The sequence below is a fragment of the Leptonotus elevatus genome, chromosome 13, assembly GCF_054856555.1.
Source record: "Leptonotus elevatus isolate MCC_2025b chromosome 13, RoL_Lele_1.0, whole genome shotgun sequence".
NCBI classification, from domain to species: Eukaryota; Metazoa; Chordata; class Actinopteri; order Syngnathiformes; family Syngnathidae; genus Leptonotus; species Leptonotus elevatus.
The window spans coordinates 7,513,167-7,532,306 of NC_141251.1; the positions used below are offsets into that span (position 1 = coordinate 7,513,167).

At 37.5% G+C, this 19,140-nt stretch overlaps 2 protein-coding genes across 4 annotated transcripts in view; both read right to left on the minus strand.

The window, feature by feature from the left end:
- The window catches only part of calhm3 (calcium homeostasis modulator 3), a 28,655-nt gene extending 9,741 nt beyond the window's left edge, over nt 1-18,914 (minus strand). For 2 of the 3 annotated variants that reach the window (XM_086093166.1, XM_086093167.1), the window contains exons 1-5: nt 18,505-18,914; nt 17,269-17,396; nt 17,054-17,181; nt 16,043-16,498; nt 4,747-4,821 (exon numbers count right to left, since the gene is read on the minus strand). In XM_086093166.1, the coding sequence (XP_085949292.1) occupies nt 16,064-16,498; nt 17,054-17,181; nt 17,269-17,396; nt 18,505-18,794 (981 nt within the window). In that variant the 5' untranslated portion in view covers nt 18,795-18,914 and the 3' untranslated portion in view covers nt 4,747-4,821; nt 16,043-16,063. The remainder of the gene's footprint in view (nt 1-4,746; nt 4,822-16,042; nt 16,499-17,053; nt 17,182-17,268; nt 17,397-18,504) is intronic. The other variant, XM_086093165.1, reaches the window with a different exon arrangement.
- Nucleotides 7,892-12,969, minus strand: LOC147163677 (calcium homeostasis modulator protein 2-like). Its single transcript, XM_086093168.1, has 3 exons — nt 12,823-12,969; nt 12,063-12,665; nt 7,892-10,695 (listed from the first exon to the last, which is right to left on the minus strand). Exons 2-3 carry the CDS (start codon nt 12,612-12,614, stop codon nt 10,270-10,272), a joined length of 978 nt encoding a protein of 325 aa, XP_085949294.1. The 5' UTR covers nt 12,615-12,665; nt 12,823-12,969; the 3' UTR covers nt 7,892-10,269.
- Nucleotides 18,915-19,140: the final 226 nt, after the last annotated feature.

Here is a 19,140-nt window from a genome sequence, read left to right on the forward strand (position 1 = left end):
TTGCAAAAATTTTGCAATATAGGGAGAACAGTTTAGCTCAGCGGGATTGGGTAACCGCTGTGTATAAACGAGAGGTCACGTAATTCTTATGTGTGTCTGTGTGTGGCCATATGTGTTAACATATTGAACTATTAATACTAAAAGTGAGACGTCACTGTATTGAAACCGAAAGTAAAAATAGCCTATAAACAAAATGGAGGCGATTTCGACCCGGATACAGAATGGTTTGTCCTGAATGCGCTTCCGGTTCAGCGGAAAAAATAAAAGCGTCGATGAACAATGAAAAACGAACTGTGGATCGATTGTATAAAAAGCTTTCGCTGGACAAAATGGTATGTTAGACTTTTGGATTTTCTTTGTTGGTAATGAAAAAAGGCTGAATTTGATGCTAAAATGACTCCAGCATTTGTGGAGCAGTTTACGGGTGGTTTGTTCGAAGTTACCCGTTTACTGAAATCACCGTATAAAACTGCGGTTTGAATGCTATAAGATTTGTAGACAACGAATTGATAGAATAACACCGTTTATTATTTTATAATGACTGAAGAGTGTGTGCGTATGCATTTGAGTGTGTGACCTAGCTTCTAAAAAGGTGGGGGCTATTATTGTTATTGTGTGTGAGAAATGTGCATATGGGGATTTTGTTTGTTTTTCTTCAATGTTTTAACTAAGTTTGGTGTTGTTTTGTGTGAGATGAGACTGTTGTGATAGTGGCGTTTGTTTTATTAATGGGAATGGGATAAAATAGGTTTTGCGATTTATAATGTTAAGATTCCCCCCCCCCCCCCCCCGTTTCTAGGTTAGAAAAAAAGGTGGGGGCTGGGCTGTGCGCTGTGAGCATAATGTGTCCTCGTAATGGGACTTTTTCTTTGTCAAAATGGTAAGAGAGGAATGATAAACAATATAAAATAAGTAATAGTATTTGAAAGATATTGTTGAGTTTTTGAAAAAAGAATATTAAATTAGTGTTTTATTATTTTTTTTTAGTGATTGAGTTAATAGTCTTTATACTTTAATGATTGATGAAGACGGTTAATTTGTTAACTTTCCCTTTTCGGCACAAATGAATAAAGAGTAATGATAAAATAATGGCATTTTGTTTGAGCTATGTTGAGTTGATATAATTATGCCTACATCTGTACAGCTGTGGCTGGAAGTAAGATAGTTGAATAAGGAGTTATGTATGTTTTTGATAATGATTTTTAATATTTGTTTTTTCTCTGAGTGTGTCATTTCAGAAACTGATGTTTGAGTTCCAAGGCAGATGAGGGTTTGATGGCCTTCACTGATTACAAACTGCGAACGGGATGCACCCCAGCTGCTTATACGTTGTATTTGCAAGTATGGCTAGTAGCTATTTGAAGGGGTATTGGAAAAAAAAAATGAATAAAGAGGCTGTGTTTTTTTACGAAACATTTTTGAGAAAGCAGGAAGTGAACTGTCTTGCTATGATCCCATATCCTCAGTCTGGCATTTTTAATGCATTGTATCAACGAGTGTGCATTTTTTTTTTGATCAGGTGAGCTCTCAGAAAGACTGTGTGTCATCGGATCCACATTGCAGACAGCGTCTGAATGGATGTGGCAGAGATCAAAGGTCAAAAGCCGCAGAGCAACAGTCTTCTCGTCCTGTGCCTAAAAAAAAACATGATGTTCACCTTCCAAAATGCCCAGTGACTGTGTACAAGCCTCATTACAGAGATGTCTCCTCTCATCGAACATTGCTGCCACAGCAGCCGCCCTGCTGGCCAGGGTTGAACATTGACAACAGCTGCCGTCCTGCCTTCTGCTGGGGGTCTGGACTGAGAAAGTTGGTGGTCGGAATGAGATGTGATCCTTGTTCAGTGATGTGCTGCACGGTGTATGCAGGGCATTTTTAATGTGTTGAGTGGGGAACTGTGATCTATAGCAAGATATTTCAGGAAATTGAAAACGACATGTGTAAATTTGAAATGAGGGATTGAGAAATTTTATTTCAATCTATAGCCTACTAAATTTTTGCCTATATTTTTGGGAGAATCAGTTTCTGAATTGGTACAATGGGAATTTTATTAATATGATATGATACGATATATTTTTATTTTCCCCGTGAGGAACTTTTTTGGACTTCGTCCAGCTGCAGCTATAATATAAAATAATTAATAGAATAAAATGAGTAGTAACAAGTAAAAGACTAACTAAGAGTTTGATGGCTAAGTTTGATTTTTTTTTTTTAACAGCACTGTGATTTATAAATCCCAGAAATATTGTGTGCTGTGTTTTTTATGAGCCCCGCTAATATATAAAAGATTAGAAGTTTGAAGATAATTTTTAGTTTGATTAAATCAAGGAAATGGTAGATATTTGTAAATTTTGTGTAATTTTATCCTCAGCCCCACTAATCTGTAAAAGAGGTGAGGTTAATTGGCAGTTTAAATAATTTTCGGGACTCTAGGAGAATTAGAGTAATATGGTTACCTCTATTTTTTATGGCCCCAAAGTCATCATATATTAGTGTCTTAAATTGTATCTGCTTATGCTCAGTTTTATAGTGTTTTGTAGCTCTTTTGTTTATCTCATAGCCTGATTTAGAGGGTTGAGTTATTTATAACGTTTTTTGAGTTATGAAGTCTCTATTTTGTCCTCCCTTTATCTTGACGTGTTTGAAAAAATCAGTGGATCTTTGTCAAATGAGGGAGTTTATGTTTAAGAAATTAACCAATGTAGACGAGTTAGAAAATTAAAATCAAACTTAAAAACAAAATTAAAAAGGTTGTGGGGTATCGGCCTACACTCCAATTGACAGGATGAGTTTGAAAGTGATAATCCACAGTTTGAGTTTGAAGAAATCTACCAGAGGAAATCGATCGCAAAGTAAGTCTGAAGCAAGCAAGGACAATAATGCATATTCGCCGAATGAAGGTAATTATATTATATTATATCTTTTATCTCAGAATCACATTTGAAAAATGTAATGTTTGGAGCCCAATGTTTGCAAAAGAGTATAGATAATATGAATATATGTGAGTTTTTCCCACCATGCCAGGATTTGGCCGGTCATGGGATTCTGGGAAGAGAATAAGATATATAAAAGGCACAGTTATGCAAATTTAGAACAAATTTAGTCGTGGTAAAAAAAAAAACCTATTATTGAACAAAACCGATTTGAAAAATAAATATTTACAAGCTCTGTCTTATATTAATGAATGAGCGAATGTCATTCAACTCAATCAAAGGCTGGGCTCTATTTTAATGTCACAAAAATAGATCTTTTCCTGTTCCAACAGCACAGGACCTACGGATCTTAACCAAATAACATTTACTAATCCCAACTAACAAAACTATCAGGGTTTTTCCTCCAAATAAAATTTATGTGGGTTTATGAGAAGACTAAAAACATATTCCGCTCTCAGGTTGAAAGGAGAGACGCTCTCAGGTTGAAAGGAGAGACGAAATTCCACAACTGGAAAGGAGACGTGCCAGGCTCGGCCATCTCATCAACTGATGATCATCAATCTTATCACCTCCGACCTGGAGCCACGTCAGCTGACCCAGTGATCATTCTGGAGCGGCCGTTTCGACATCATTTGACACCGTTTGAGGACATCAGTCAACGGATCAAGTCAAGTGCCTTTTCTTGGGCAATCATTTCACGAACAGTCAAATTTTCGGGCAGAATAATCCCGTGACAAATCGAAGAATTTGGGTAGTCTACCCCAGATTCTTAAAGAAGGGAAATAACTATTGCGTCACTTTTTTCATTCAACAAAACTTCATCACAAGATGGCTTCAAAGAACACATATTCGTCTGCCGATACATTGCGACACTTTTTAATGAACAACATTTTATGTTAAGCCTCACATATGCTATGCTTATTCCACTAAAAATCTTTTAAATGTATCAAATTGTTTTTTAATGTCATATGATTGCTAAACTACCTCCTCTTCTGCTAAAGGGATGTTTTAAGGATAATTATTTTTACCACACAACCATTAAAAAAAATGTTTTAATGTGTTGAGCTCTTATGAGCTCAAATGAGGGATTGTAAAGTTATTCACATTGTTTTTCAGTTTTAATTTATATTTTAGCCGTTTTAGATTTAGTTAACTCAGTATGGCTAAATGAATAGCATTTTTATGTGTCTCACACTCCTGAGAAAATAAGGGAGTGTATGTGTCTGGTATCTGTCTCTTCCGAAGGAGACGGGCTGATGTGTGATTGTTTTTTTCTAATCTGATTTATAGCTATGGGAACTTGCTGAACTTGCAGAAGGGAGGAGAGAGGGATTTTCTTGTTTATACTGTGTTGTGGGCTGATGGGAGGAGACTTCTAGTCTCCCACTATTCTGAATAAGTATTGATGTACCACGCTGGAGAAACAGACAACCTGATAGAACACGGCTTCAGTGTCATCAGCTTTTTGTCCTCAGAAGCTTCTGATAATTAATAAATACCTTTGCAAAGGGACTTCTTCACCAGGATCTCACCATTCAGTTAATTGAACACGCAAAGAGTACAATACTTAATATTGTCTACTCTAACACCGTCTCGTGGGGAGATTTGATCTGATGTGTGGATACGGCAGCTGTAGCTAGTGTTGAAAACAGTCATAAAGTTTTCTTGCGTGTTGAAAAAGAACTCAAAGTTGAGATCTAGTGAAGAGGCTTACTTGCAAGTATTTTATTTAGAAATTTCCAAAGTCATTCTGGACCCTTGCTGAATCAGAAGGAGTCCCCAAATGTGCCCTTGGCTCTCTGCTCATCCTCACTTGTGTCATCATGTCACCAGCAAGCTCGCTGTCAAGATGTCTCTCGTCCATGATGTCGGTCCAAAAGTTGATGTTCTAAGACAGAAATGGAAATAAACATATCAGATTTAATCCAATAGGCATCAAGAAATTTGGAATATAGTAAATCTGTATGTATAGAATGTTGCCAATCCGTTGCTCTTGTGCAGGCCAGGACAAATGGACCCAAATCTTTCGCCGTGTGCTGGGATGACACCATCAGTGAAATATGAGGATGACATGCCAGCACAGATTCAGTACACGGGTTTATAGCTTCAAACATATTTTCCGTGAGAGGCTCAGCATACGCCGGTGGAGCTGTTAGTTTAGCATCAAAATCAGCCACTTTATCATCACCAGCTTCTATCGTAGCCATCCGAGCGATTTTAACAGAACTGCCCAAAGCCAACATTCTAGCATTTCTCATCATTTGATCCACTTTTTTACACTTTCGTCTGACTCTTCTACCATTTAAAGAAAATACAAAAGTCTCTCATACCCTTTTGTCCAGCGATTGCCGTTTTTTCACGCATGCCAATTCCACCGCTTTCATCAAAGATACCTAGCAAACCTCGGATGTCAACGGTGGAAACCAACCTTTTACACAGCAAGCCGTCATCCAATCAGTTAAGAGTTTTTTCATTTTTCGTCGATGTTTTTCGGGCATGGCTCCGACTGAAACCTCGGAAGCATTCTTAACTTGTGCATCCAAGAATAAGTTCCGACTATGAACCGGAAGCACTTTTAGGTCAAACCATTCGGTGTCGCGGTCAAAACCACCCTCCATTATTTATTTTAATTATTCACCTCTTTAGTTATTATTATATTCAAGTCGTATTAATATTTATCAATTCAGTGACGTCTCACTTGTAGTATGATAGTTCAATAGGTTAAATTAATTCGACAACGTTACTCGTTCCTCACCTCAAAATAAACATTTTCACAAGAATAAACACAGACGACCACAAAAACGTACACACATAACAGACATTTAACATACATAAATAACGAATCACGTAATCTCTCGATCGATCAACAGTGGTAAAACCCAAATCCACTGCGTCAACCTGACCTCACTCTCATTACTGCTCCATTTTAGCAGGCGCGCATCTTTAAAATAACCATTACGTGCTACCGAATGCTCCCCAGCGGTAAAAAAATTAACTCACTGCGTCATCCTGATCTTTTATTACTGCTATATTTTAGCAGGCGCGCAGTTATCATAATCTCTAGATTTCTTAGCGGCAGAAACCCCCCGCGTCTATCCGTATCCCTCTCAAAATTCATAAAATATCCATTATGATCCAACGATTCCTTCGCAGCGGAGAGACTCCCGTCCCAAAAACAAAATAAAATAAAACCGCTTGCTTCAACCTGTATGTCTAAAAATGCTTCTTCAGCTGCGCATAAACCAACATGACAGCACTTCCGTAAACAATGCTCGTCACCACGTACGTGTATAGTTCAATGTCGTAGTAAAATCCCAAATCAAGGACTTCGCGTCCTTCCGTTAATTGAATGACTTCAAACTCTACTACAACCTGTTCACTCAGACCTCATATAAAAATTTAGACAATTTAGAAGACGAAAACCGGTTGCAGCGGTCCCAAACAGACAGAACTTCCCTACGTGGACAAATGTCTCCACTTACCGTAAGTAATTATTTAGGCGCCTAGAAGTTCCGCTCGTCCGTGAACGCCGCAGCCCGCAACCGTCAAAATAAACGTTCGTTCGGAGTCACTATTTGTTGAAAACAGCCAAAAAGTTTTCTTGCGTGTTGAAATAAAACTCAAAGTTGAGATCTCGTGAAGAGGCTTACTTGCAAGTATTTTATTTAGAAATTTCCAAAGTCATTCTGGACCCTTGCTGAATCAGAAGGAGTCCCCAAATGTGCCCTTGGCTCTCTTATACAAAAGCAGTGTTTACAAAAAATACTCTCCCCCTCCCCCATCCTTGTGGGAAGAGTGAAATACAAAACAGATAATAAATCTTCAGCTCGTATCTTAGTCCACTACAGATGTGGGTAAATAATTGGTCCCGGCACCTCATGGACCAGATAATTTATGGACAGAACTCTGCGTGACCTTCCAAACATTACTGATACATAGATAACTCAGAAACAACTTAGACATCTCTTTCCCAGAGAAGAGAACAATGGACTATAGATTGAATAACATATGAATTAACTGTTGTCTTATTATTACACAGCTCTAACTAAAATCAAAACGGTTAAAATATAAATCGAAACAGTAAAACAATGTTAATAATGTTAACACTAGCTTAGACGGCTCCCAGAAGAACGGCCGGCTAGTTGTTTCTCACTACAAAATCCAAAATGGCTGCGACTCCAACCAGGAAGCAGTTAACAGTAACCAACTCAGCTAGTTACACGGTATAAAATAACAGCGACAGCGCGTAGCCTATTGTTTCTTTTATTTTACAAAAAGCTGCTAATCGGAGCGTTATCCACAATCCTAAGCAAAAAAATTTATCTGCAATAAAAATGTTGCGCCTGTTCTCTCTGCTAACTGGGAAGTCGTTATTGCATTGGAAAACTGTCAGACTGAAACCGCTAACGTCATTTAGTGAAACGTGGCAAAGCGATGGTCCCGTGTCGGGCAACATGCAGATAACGTCACCATTTGTATACATATTTTTTTAATTTTAATTAGTAGCCAATAGGTTTGGTATTAATTACTTTCCTGCTGTTTTGATTTAAAATAAATATAATATACTTTATTATGTCGGTTTGTGTGTGATCCAGCTTCAGTGAATAATTTACTCGTCTCAAAATAATTTCTAGTAAACGTGTAAACAAATTATTTAATCAGACGTACACAGTCAGATCATTTAACTGCTGTAGACGAGTCGTGCAAGATTGTCACGAAACGTCGCACCACATGCCATGAGTCATTTCACTCTTGGCAAATAGTTTTAGGAAGTAATATGCTTTTAAACAGTTTGTCGGATTTTCCCTATGGTATACTAGCAATATAATTGTCTCTGTTCTGTTGACACAACCAGAAGGTATAGTCTTTTAATGTTAAGTGTTGTTTTTGTAGTTGTAACATATCATTCTGAGATAGGTTTGCAATATTTTTGCAATAATGTCAACTCAACTTTATTTATAAAGAACATTAAAACAACCATTGTTGCATACAAAGGACATAGAATATAATAAATCAGTCATGCATGACTGTGAAAGTGAAACAAAATAACACAATAAAATAAATAGAAGTAGTTAAGTGTACAAGTTAATAAAATTTATATTAATAAATGAATAACAAGAAGTAGGTAAGTGAATAAGTAAATGAAATAAGTATCAAAGTAATAATACAAAATATAGCAGACACCATAAAGCACTGAAATGAAGTAGCCAGTGAAGAGAGGTCAGGATAGGAGTTGTGTGCTCCATTTTACAAGTACCAGTTAGGAGACGAGCAGCAACATTTTGGACCAAAAAAAAAAAGAGGTGAGAAAGTCAAATGAAATATATATTTTTAAACTTTGTTCTTTGTCATATCGTAGAATTGCCTTATTTGTTTTTATAAATTAAACAAAAACATTGGCTTTAAAAACAAACCAACACTACTTTTGAAATTGACTTGAATTTCCACCCAAAGCTGGAGGTTGAGGGGAGAAAAGGAAATCTTATAATTTGCCACAAAAAAACCTGAATCCACACTTATTTGCACCCATGCTGCAGATGCGCTGAAAATAGAGCCCAAAAGTGTCACATGATCACATTGGCAAACCTCTCATCCGGTCTGACTCACTTCTGATATGAAAAGTTTGGATTATCTTGCATACTTGTGACTCGTGATAAAAGGGTATTCGTGGTTCGTCCAAGAGTTTTATGTTACATTGGTGCGCGATGTCAAGTTATACCCTCTTTTTTAGATACATGTACCCTGTTACTTTGATATTGGAATAACATGTTTTACTTCTTCTCAGTGAAAACTAAATAATTCCTCTTCATGGGCAACTGCTTTTACATACTTTATGCATTTATCCCCCTTCCTCATTCGTAATTAAAGTTAAAAGATTGTTTGAAGACACCGACCACACAGTACATCACGAGTGAGTCAGTTACAAAACCAAACAAGTGTTATTGTCCTAAATCTGGATTTTCCATTTTAAAGGGGACACATCATTGAAAACGGACTTTTCAATGTTTGAACACAAATATTTGGGTGTCTGGAGTAGCCACGCATGTGAAATTAAATATTTGAGGAGAAGCTTAGCTCTAATTACAGTCTTTAAAAGGACAAGTTAGTATAAAAGCTGAGTGAGGAACCAGCTGCATATATATTCACGAAACTTGTTTAGCACAAGACAAAGGTTAGCCATTTTATTTTTGTGCTTGTTTAAGGGGTGGATACAGGAATTTACACATCCACACCTTTTAAACTATGGCATCAGGAGCCATCAACCCTCGAGAATCTAAATACCTGTCTGCTTGTCGTTTTCCACTAACCTGTAAATAGTCTAAATAAAAACAAATGCACAACAAAAATATTATTACCCTTAGCTATTTTTTGGACCCCACTGAATAGTATTTGTAACATTGGGCAAGGGATTGAGGACCCAAGTGCAGGAAAGCAGGTAAAGCCAGGCAGGGTTGCACAAAAAAAAAAAAGTCCATAAACCAGTATCAAAGTCACAAACAAACAAACACATGATACAAGACCCAACATGACTGTCCTAGAAATGTGATAACCGATAACAGACACAAACAGATGCAAATGATCCAACAAGGACTGATCAGAAAAAGGGAAGTAAATGCAAGCTAACTAACGAGACAACGAGAATCACCTGGACAAGACAAAAGTGACTGAGGCAGCTGATTGGTAGACGCAAGGGACAGGTGCTGACGAGAACAGGTGGACGCTAAACTATAACGAGACCAAGGTTATTTCAGTTAACAAAAACTAACTAAAAAACTAAAACTACAATTCAAAAAACTATTTCATTAACAAAAACTAACAGAACCACTCTAAAAATGAATTAAAACTCAATTTAAAAAAACAACATAAAAACTAACTAAAATTAAAATTCCAAAACTAGAATAACCCTGAACGAGACAGACATGAACCACAAGAAGATGAGCCATAACATGAAAGGAAACCAAATACAAACCACAACAACATGGATCATAACAGAATTCTTGTTATAAATACTCACTAAGGGGTAGATGCCACGGATGTACGACTTCCGTAGTCACACATCTACGCCGTTTCCGGGAAATCCTGCCACACACAGGCGGCGTCCCAACACCGTAGTGAATACAATTGCAATGTTTTAATACTGTATTTCCAGAGAATGTCTTTAAAACACAGCTTCTGAGTCTCAACGACATTACAGTGATTAGCTGCCTTCATATTAACCGACTGAACCAACTAAGTGAATTGCAGGCATTTTTCAAAGTCTTGACAAACAAGTCAACAAAGGCAGCATAGCAACGCTCTGAAAAGAAACACGTCTGTTTGCAGTGACTGGTTTATGCTATGTAATAAGACCGTCAAGTACATCCATTTCTGTATCAAAACCCTCCTTATTCTCCCCGTCGTATGTGGCCCATTTATTGAGTCTGCTGTATAGCGGGAGCCCATCCTTCTCCCTGTAAAGGTAGACACCAGTCACTCTGTTCCACTCTGTGCTGCAGATGGGACTGGCTGCAGCCTCGTGTTCGGCAACATGTTCCTTCTCATCCTTCTCCAAAGCCACAAAACCGAAGAAGCTCTGAACATACTTTGCGGCCATGAGTTGGGCATGGACAGCGGCTGTACGACGAAAGAGGGTCTTTTCGTTGGCACGATACTTGGACCAGTATTCTTCCTGCTGGTACCCAAGGGGCGAGGAGCAGTGTCTTGTACACATAACCATGAGCACCATCAAAGACGTTCCGGCAACCACCAGCCAGCCAATGAGCTGAAAACCACAAATAATAATTCAGTCAGACAATTTTTAGGTGTGGCAAGTTTGTAACTTGGAGTATGTCCGTCTACAGGGTCATCCAGTCTTATAAACAATTACTGGTAAATATTCCGTTTGTTCTCACATCAGAGCACTATTTTTATTAACCAAATATTTCTAGAAGGATCTAGGGATGGGCGAGTACCAATACCAGGAACTAAAGGTGGAAATGGAAATTTTGCATTACTTGACCGCCACAGGAGGCTCCAGTAAGAGAATCTTCAGTTGTACTCAACAATTTAATTTACTCTGAAGTACAGACAGATCTTTGTAAATTGTATAGTATATCGTCAGTAGTGGGGTTTCCATCCAATTGTTTAATTTTTTTGTGCAAATTTACTGACAATGCGCAAAAAGGACATGCACATTTTTTTTGTAATTCTTGATAAACCGCAGCGTTTCTTTGCTGTTTTCCATCTAAAACTGCATTCATATTTGCTTCTTTCATTAATCCAAAAAAGATTTCTGTTTCGTCCCCCCCCCCCAAACATATCTTACTTTATCGTCCGCCATTGCTTTGTGACTACTAAACGTACGTGTGACGTAAAATCCGGTCTTGTCAGCGTTTACCTGTTTCCATAGCAAAAATTTGCATTTTCCTTTTTTCGATACGCTTCAAAATCCACCCCCTCTAAGCATAAAAAAGCCGTTTTTCACATTTCTAGTGTTTCCATTCCGTTTTAATTTCGCATTTCTTAAAAATGTGAATACAAATGAGTGGATGGAAACCCACCTATTGACTATTGCAATTATATGAGATGAATGACAAGAGAACGTGAAACAGGAAACGGAAATACAGAGTAGCCTTCCAAATTAAAAGCATGGATTTCAAAACAAGATATAATTAAACATCACACACTAAATAAACAGTTTGAGGAATTCTTAACATGGTAGATATCACTAAATTACTCGAAACACTATTGTATTGAATTTAATTAATGTATTAATTCACTGTATTCCTTAAAAGGAAGTTGTTCAACCACATATTTTGATTGGGGCTTTTTTCCCCCCCTGGCCACTGGATTATTTGTTTCATTATACATATATATAGATATATATTTTTAATTCTTTTTATTTGTGTGCCCTACGCAAAATGACTTTTATGAGCAAATTAAAAATATATAATTGCCATTAATTTCAAGCAATTTGAAGGAAATTTGCTATAATTGGGATATATAGGTCTTTTTAAAAAATATATCTGTCATTGTTTTTGGGGAAATTTTATGTATCATAAGTACTAATGGTATCAGTGAGTAGTGAAGATTTGAGTATTGGTATCAGTCTAAAAAAAAAAGAAAAAAAAAGTGGTATACTATTACTACCTGTGACTCATATTTCAGACGTCGGTCAATTTCTGCCCAAAAGTCTTGCAGTTCTGTAGGAACACTTTCCTTGCAAGGGAACTTTGCCATGGCCTCTGAATTATAACCAGGCGGGAAGCCCTTCACGGTGACGGGATCAGTAAACTCACTTAAGGCACACGTGTACGCCAGACCCTGCAGCAGGGATATAACAGTCCATGTCAAGGGTGCCACCACGGCTCGACCAACAATACTTCCCAACACTGCAAATGCCGCTGCTGTTGACAGTTTCCGGAACCTCCTGAGGCGACACTCTGATACTAGGTCCCAAGTTCTCTTGTTCAACATGACTCCAATGATGAAAAATGCCAACGCCGGAGCACCGATGGCAGCCATGCCATAGTAGTAATTTCTCCCAGGGGAACATGGACATTCAAAAGCAAAAACGTTGTATGCGGTCTGGCTCGCCACAGTGCCCAAAGCGATCATACCGTTAAAAATCATCACATCTTTACTCTTGAAGAAGAGAGACGCAAACTTAAAGTTCTCCGTGACAAGGGCATAAGCAGCCATGATTGGGATGCTGGGGTAAGATCACTGAAGCTGTGCTGAAGTAAGGTCAAGCTAAAAAGAGAAAACAAAGATGAATACATTAAAAGTATAATGTATTAGATTTTCTTCTAAAATCACATCATTTAATCCAGTATTTTAAAGTATGAAATATACTAGAGGCACAACACATGCACAGAATGAGAAAAAAAAGTCAGTCATGCTAACTTACAGGTTTCCTTAGGCAAAACATGTGACTGAGCTTTAATAATCCATTTAGCGATGTCTTCTGTGAAGATGGGCTCTCAAAAAAGCAACAACAAAAAACTGAGCAACATGTACTTTTCTAACTGAAGTCTTCCTCCCCATTCTGAGCTCAACTTTGAGTTTGTGTGAGCTTTGTGGGCACCAGTGATGACTCACAGCAAAGACCTGCCCTCTGGTTTCCTCCCAGTGGAAAAAAAAAAAAAAAAAAAACTAGGTCTACAAGTGAAAACATGTGCAAGCAGAGCCAAGTCAGGAACTGGTAAAGCTTGCTCACTGAATGCAATAGTTTAACAAAATGGTAGTAATGTAGTTTTCCCGGAATAAAAAAAAAAAATCAAGGATTAAAATTATAAGTGTACTTACTCGATATGTGGAGTGCACAATCCAAAGATCACCTACGCCCTAACTGTCCCCACCCCCCTTTCACGCTGACATCTCAGGTTTTCTCTGTGGTGAGCAACACAAAAGCTCTACAGTGAGTATGAGTTGAATTACCCCTTGAGGGATTACGAGTACAGCAATGCAATAAAATATGTATCTCCTACTTCAAATCTATACATCTGACAGTAACTGAGTTTTTCTTCTTTTTTTTTGTGCCCTTACACAGCAAAATCCCCAGTGTTAGATTAACACTGAGTGTTAAATCTAACACTAGAAAAGTGTTTAACTGTGTCCACACCAATGAGTGTAAATTTGACACTTTTCCAAATGTTACTTCTTTCACACTTAACCAATGTTACTCCAACACTGTATAGTGTTAAAAATATGTAGTGTTGAAAGTACTCTAAACTAGTGTCAGTGTTAAACATTTAATTCTGCCAAACCACTTAACTCTGGTGTTTAAACAGTTATGAGTGTATTGCACTAGTGTCAGTGTTAAAAACAAAAACAAAAAAACACAGAACCGAAACATAATACAAACACTCAAGGAAAATTACTCTGACAGTGAAACTTTTTATCCTAACAGTGTTAAAATAACACTGTTAACAATGAAACACTAAAAATGTATTTATGTATGTACAATACTACTACCACAAAGGAGCAATCATACCTCATGACTTTGCCACATTTGCCACATTATGTCATATGATTTGGATCATGAGCTGGGCTAAATCATACAATCTCTCAGATGGTGTATTTATGTTTTCAAGAGAAAATGTATCGAAAATGTTCACATTATGAACATTTGACTAAATGCAGAATTGCTGTCAGAGCAATTAACCAAAACTTTTGAATTAAGTTTCAAATGCCGTTTTGCATGTTTCCACGGGAACCTGTGGGCGGATTTCCCACATATGCAAAATGACAAGACTGCGTGCGCCTTCACCTATTCAAAGTGTTTGTGTCATATGAGTTACTCTGCCTGGAATAGAATAGTTAGAATAACACTTTATTAGTACCACAGTGGGGAAAATTATTTATTAAACAGTGGCAACAGGTAGACAGTATAGCAAAACACAAGAATTATGGTGTCAAATATAATTTTAAATTAGTTATTTGTCGCCATTTTTCATTTCTAAACTGTCACCATCAGCAGAAATGTATATGTATGCATTTTATATATTATTTTTCACTGCATATAAAATTATATTGTACATTTTAGAAATATATGAGTATGAAATTGACAAAGAATATTGATATATTTGTAACGAAAATTAAAGGGGTAGGACCTGATCCCTTATCTGGAAATTGCTGGTGAATAGGTAACCAACTGGAGTTGTTTTTGATGCAGTGGCACAAGTGGTCTTCAAAAAGTGGATAGAATGATCAAGATGGAGAAATAACTCAAAAATTCTTCAGATTCACCTCAACAAGTAGATGGCTAAAACTTGGACATTCCTGGGTGTTCGTTCCAATAGCAAAATGATCCTCAATCTGGTTATGGAATGAGTTTAGCAGGTTACAATTACACTTCTGTAATAACTGGAGCTGTCAAACGATTAATTTATTAAATCAGATTAACCACATCAGCCATTTTCACTGAAGCAACCCCCTTCGCTCCCGGCTGTTTTACTGGATTTTGATTGATTTTGCAAGGCCCACAGAATATTGTGTTCTATGGCTATAAAAAAAACATACTAAATGAAAGATTAGAGTCTCTTCTTTCAGCAGGAAAAAAAAAGTATATTTGTATCTGTTTCCGTTTTGCAGAAATTAGCATTAGAATATAGCTAAGTTTCATCATTATTTACAAACCTTGTTGCAACATGGCCCTGGCTGATCTCTTATACTCTGCTTCCACCTGCTGGCCGATTTTTTTCTTATTTTTTTCAATAACTACCATTGCTTTAAGCCACCTCTTCATATCAGAAGCTGTATCAAAGCCTTCTGTATGCTCTTGCATAAAAAAAGTGTATTTATACGTTTTGGGGTTTGAATGAGTTTTTAATGACGATTAATCGCTTAATTAAAAATACTTTTTATCAACATTTTTTGCCTGCCATATTTGAAGAGCACTTATGTGCTAAGTCTTTCGACATTTAATGTTATGAGGATGTCTTCGTCATGTTTTGACCCACTGTACACACTCATCCTCCTCTTTTCCTAATCAGTAAATTACTTGCATCATTTAACATGAAAAAAGACCTCAATAGTTTGGCACGAACAAATATTCTGAATGTCATACGCAAACATTTAATAAATGCTTCATTTTTAATGTAGTTATGCTCAAACACAACCTGTGCTACCTTTAATGTAACCATCCGCTGTCAAACTAGAGGATCATCTGAGGTCAAAATTAATAGTGTATTTAATCTGCATTAATACATGATTATTGCGATATTTTTTTTGTGATTAATCAATGAGTTGACGCTTTAACTTTGACAGCACTAGTAAATAACCTTCCTAAAGCAATGTGAAATAACACAAGCAGCTAATTATTAGTCTAAAATTTCAAGAAGAGCATCAGACAAATACAGTACAACAAGCTAACAGTTTTTAAGTAATATTTTTCCATGCAGAGGTGGCAAATCCAGGTCCAGTAAAAACCCTGCCACCGTTTGGCTTTAGCCCCAGGTGCTAGCTAGCAAGCTCCCTAGCTAGCTCGCCGGGTTCCCGGTTACCTACTTGGGAGCTAGCTTGCTAGCACAGGGGGCTAAAGGCAAATGGACCTGGATTTGCCACCTCTGTTTCTATGTGTACAGTATTACGTTACTGATGACACTATAATGGCACAAAGCATTTACCCACAAGTAAGGTCCCATACATCAGAATAGTAGATTTCTCCTTTCGTCCTTGCAGGTAACACACATCCTGGTTCTGTAGGCAGCTTTGGTTACATCCAGTTCAGGTTTACTGAAGTGCCATTTTTTTATCAAGTTGTCCACTTGCTCTTGTTTTGTTAACCCATGAAGTGTCTCCGCCTCTTCCTCTTCCCAGTCCTTTGTCAGGTGTTTAGCGAATTGAGGAGGACAGAATTCAACATCCTCCCTCATGTCTTCGAAGAACTGCACAACACACGTGCGGGCAAAGTCTCGCGCATGGAGGACACAGGTCTCGTCAAAGAGCTTCTGCTCCACATCAAGGTAGTTGCTCCAGTAGCGTGTCTGCAGGAAGGTGGCGTGGTCTTCAAAACAAGGCTTGATGAGTCGTCCTAGTGCTCCCAGTACAATCAGGAAAAGGAGGATGGACCAGCCAACTGCCTTGAAAGGAATGGAATACAGTATTAGTAATAATGATGCTAAAACATTTTTTAAATGAATTTTCTGATAACGGGTTAACAATTCCATTTCAAACACTTAACTTTATGAATGAGGAAATGAAATGTCGTGTGTGCCCGAAAGGAGGCGGGGACAGAGAAAACCTCGAGGTTCATTGTGAAAAACCTGCAACCGACTAGGTTTGGTTCATGGAACACGTTACTACGGTAACTCACCGAGATCTTAAATGACCTCTTTTTATGAAACAGGCTAGAGTTACCTTTTTCCCTCTGGTTTCAGTTACCTCCCTTTCTGAAACGGAAGACGCAGAGTTTCCCACATTTCAGGGTTTCTTGACCCAGAGTTCTCACTAAACCTGCTTTGTGAAATACAACGCTGAAGTAAGAACCTTCGTGTTCAAACCAGAAATACGACTCATCATGCTGTGAATGCTCAATGAATGAATTCCTTTGGAATTTTGGCTCTGTGACAGAAATGACACTCAATTACTTGTGCTGGAAATAAATGATGTGGGTGTAAACGTATGTTGACGATTACTTGTGAATAGCAGCGAACGTAACGAGACACTGCTTTGTGGAAAGAGCGATTCCTGAAGATGATGTCCTCCTTGCAGGGCACTTTGGCCATTATTTTGATCACATCCAGTCCAGTGTTGTTGGGCATACCTGAGGGCATTACGCAATTATGATCTACCACATACAACAGAAAAGAATACTATTTTCACATATGTTTACTGTCGGTATGTACAGTACCTGAGAAGAGTACAGGATCGACACTCACACTGAAGGCACAGATAAATATTTTCCCATCCAGCAAGGTGACAAGGATCCACACCATTGGCGCAAGCATGGCCCGCTGGATCATGGCAGAGAATAAATATCTGCAGAAAGAGACGAATATTTGTGCTCTTTTCTTCACATTCTGTTTGTGTTAGGAGTGAAATCCAAACAGACAAAACTCCTCCCGTTTTTCTGAGCATTTTTTTTCAATATATATATTATTCGCTGTTTTTCAGATTTAAATTATTTAGTTTTTAGTTTTTCCCTCAGTGATTAGCGATCAAACAATACAATACAGACAGAAAAGTTTTTCCGACAATTTTTGGGGGAGCTTTGTTTTTTTCCCCGTTTTTCTGAGTACAGTATTTTTTCTGTTATATAAAAAATATATATATTTTCCGTTTTTCTGAATAATTAATTTTTATCTTTTTTCTGATAAATATTGCCCTGTTTTATAAAATAAATAATTTTCAGCTTTTTAAAAATATTTTTAAAACTGTTTTTCCCTCAGAGGTTAGAGAGCAAACAACAATACAATATACTACATAAGCGTATTTCATTCACTTGAAAAAAAAACAACTCCTGTTTTTCAGACATTTTTTTTGGGGGGGGGGCTTTGTTTTTGTGTGTAATGTTTTTTTAAATTTTCTGTTTTTCTGAATATATTTTTACTGCATTTTTTTCCTGTCGTAAAAAAATTCTGAAAAATGGGGAAATTCGTCAGAAAACAATATTCAGAAAAACAGGGGAAATTATAAAAAATGAAAAAAAAAAGTATTTGTAATTTTTATTTTATTAAACTTTTTTTTTTTTTACCTCTGAACTCCAAGTGACTTGTTGGCGGACACTTTCTCGCATGCAATACGCTTCCGTAGAAATGTAACTGTTAGCTTACTAAAATCATGCCGATCAATTGACATATTGAAGGTATGCGGAAAAGTGTCTGCAACAAGTCACTTATAGTTCAGAGGTCGATTTTATTTATTTTTTACTTTTTCAGAATATTTTTTTCCCTATTGTTTTTCTGAATATTCTTAATACATTTTTTGTCCACCTTCCTTCCTTTCTCATCTAAGATCTCATATTTCTTGGACCGGTTCGGGTTGTGTCTATTAAGTCAATTTTGTTGCTCTATGCATAGGGCACGTGCAATGATAAAGATTCATTCATTCGTTCCAGTTAATGATAAATATAAAAAGTTGGACTTACTTGACCACAGCTGGATTTTTCGACCGTTTCCCAGTAGGTCTCATCCACTCATCCATCATGACGCCCGTATGTCGATTGACCAGGACCCCCAAGAAGAAAAGGATAATGGGCGGAACGACCATCACTCCCAAAGAGTACAATTTGTTGTACTGCGGAAGGCACGGGCAGTTAAAGTCGAAGCTGGTGTAAAGTTTGACACTGACCAAGGCGAGGACGATACAAATCCCATTGGAGATTGATTCAGAGTTTGATTGGAAATACTGCAAAATTAATTTCAGACGCTCCATCATTTAAAGTTCAAACAACAAACAGCTGCCGCCTGAGAAGATGAGACTAGTACTTGGGGTGTGCTAATATTTACTGATCCTGAAGGCAAATCAGCGGCTTCCATTCAGTGCACAGAGGTACGAGTCGAGTCCTTTCTGCAGTTTGCCAGGTAGGAGGTACAAAAGAATCACCTGACACCTGAACAATGTGACCACACCTTTGCCTTTTTGCATTCATATATAAGCTCACAAAGAAAGACAGCTGCAATAGAAGCACTGTACTTGCTTTTCCTTCTGCATACAACGTTGTACATTATGTTCAGTGGATAAGTCTACACACCCCATTTCAAAGGCCGGCTTTATGTGGTAT

Bases quoted from the DNA above. Each gene is read 5' to 3' on its own strand.
- LOC147163677 (XM_086093168.1), bottom strand. From the start codon at position 12,614: ATGGCTGCTTATGCCCTTGTCACGGAGAACTTTAAGTTTGCGTCTCTC. The intron at 10,696-12,062 runs GTAGTAATAGTA...TGTGGTTTTCAG, and splicing joins GTCTGAAATATGAGTCACAG to CTCATTGGCTGGCTGGTGGT.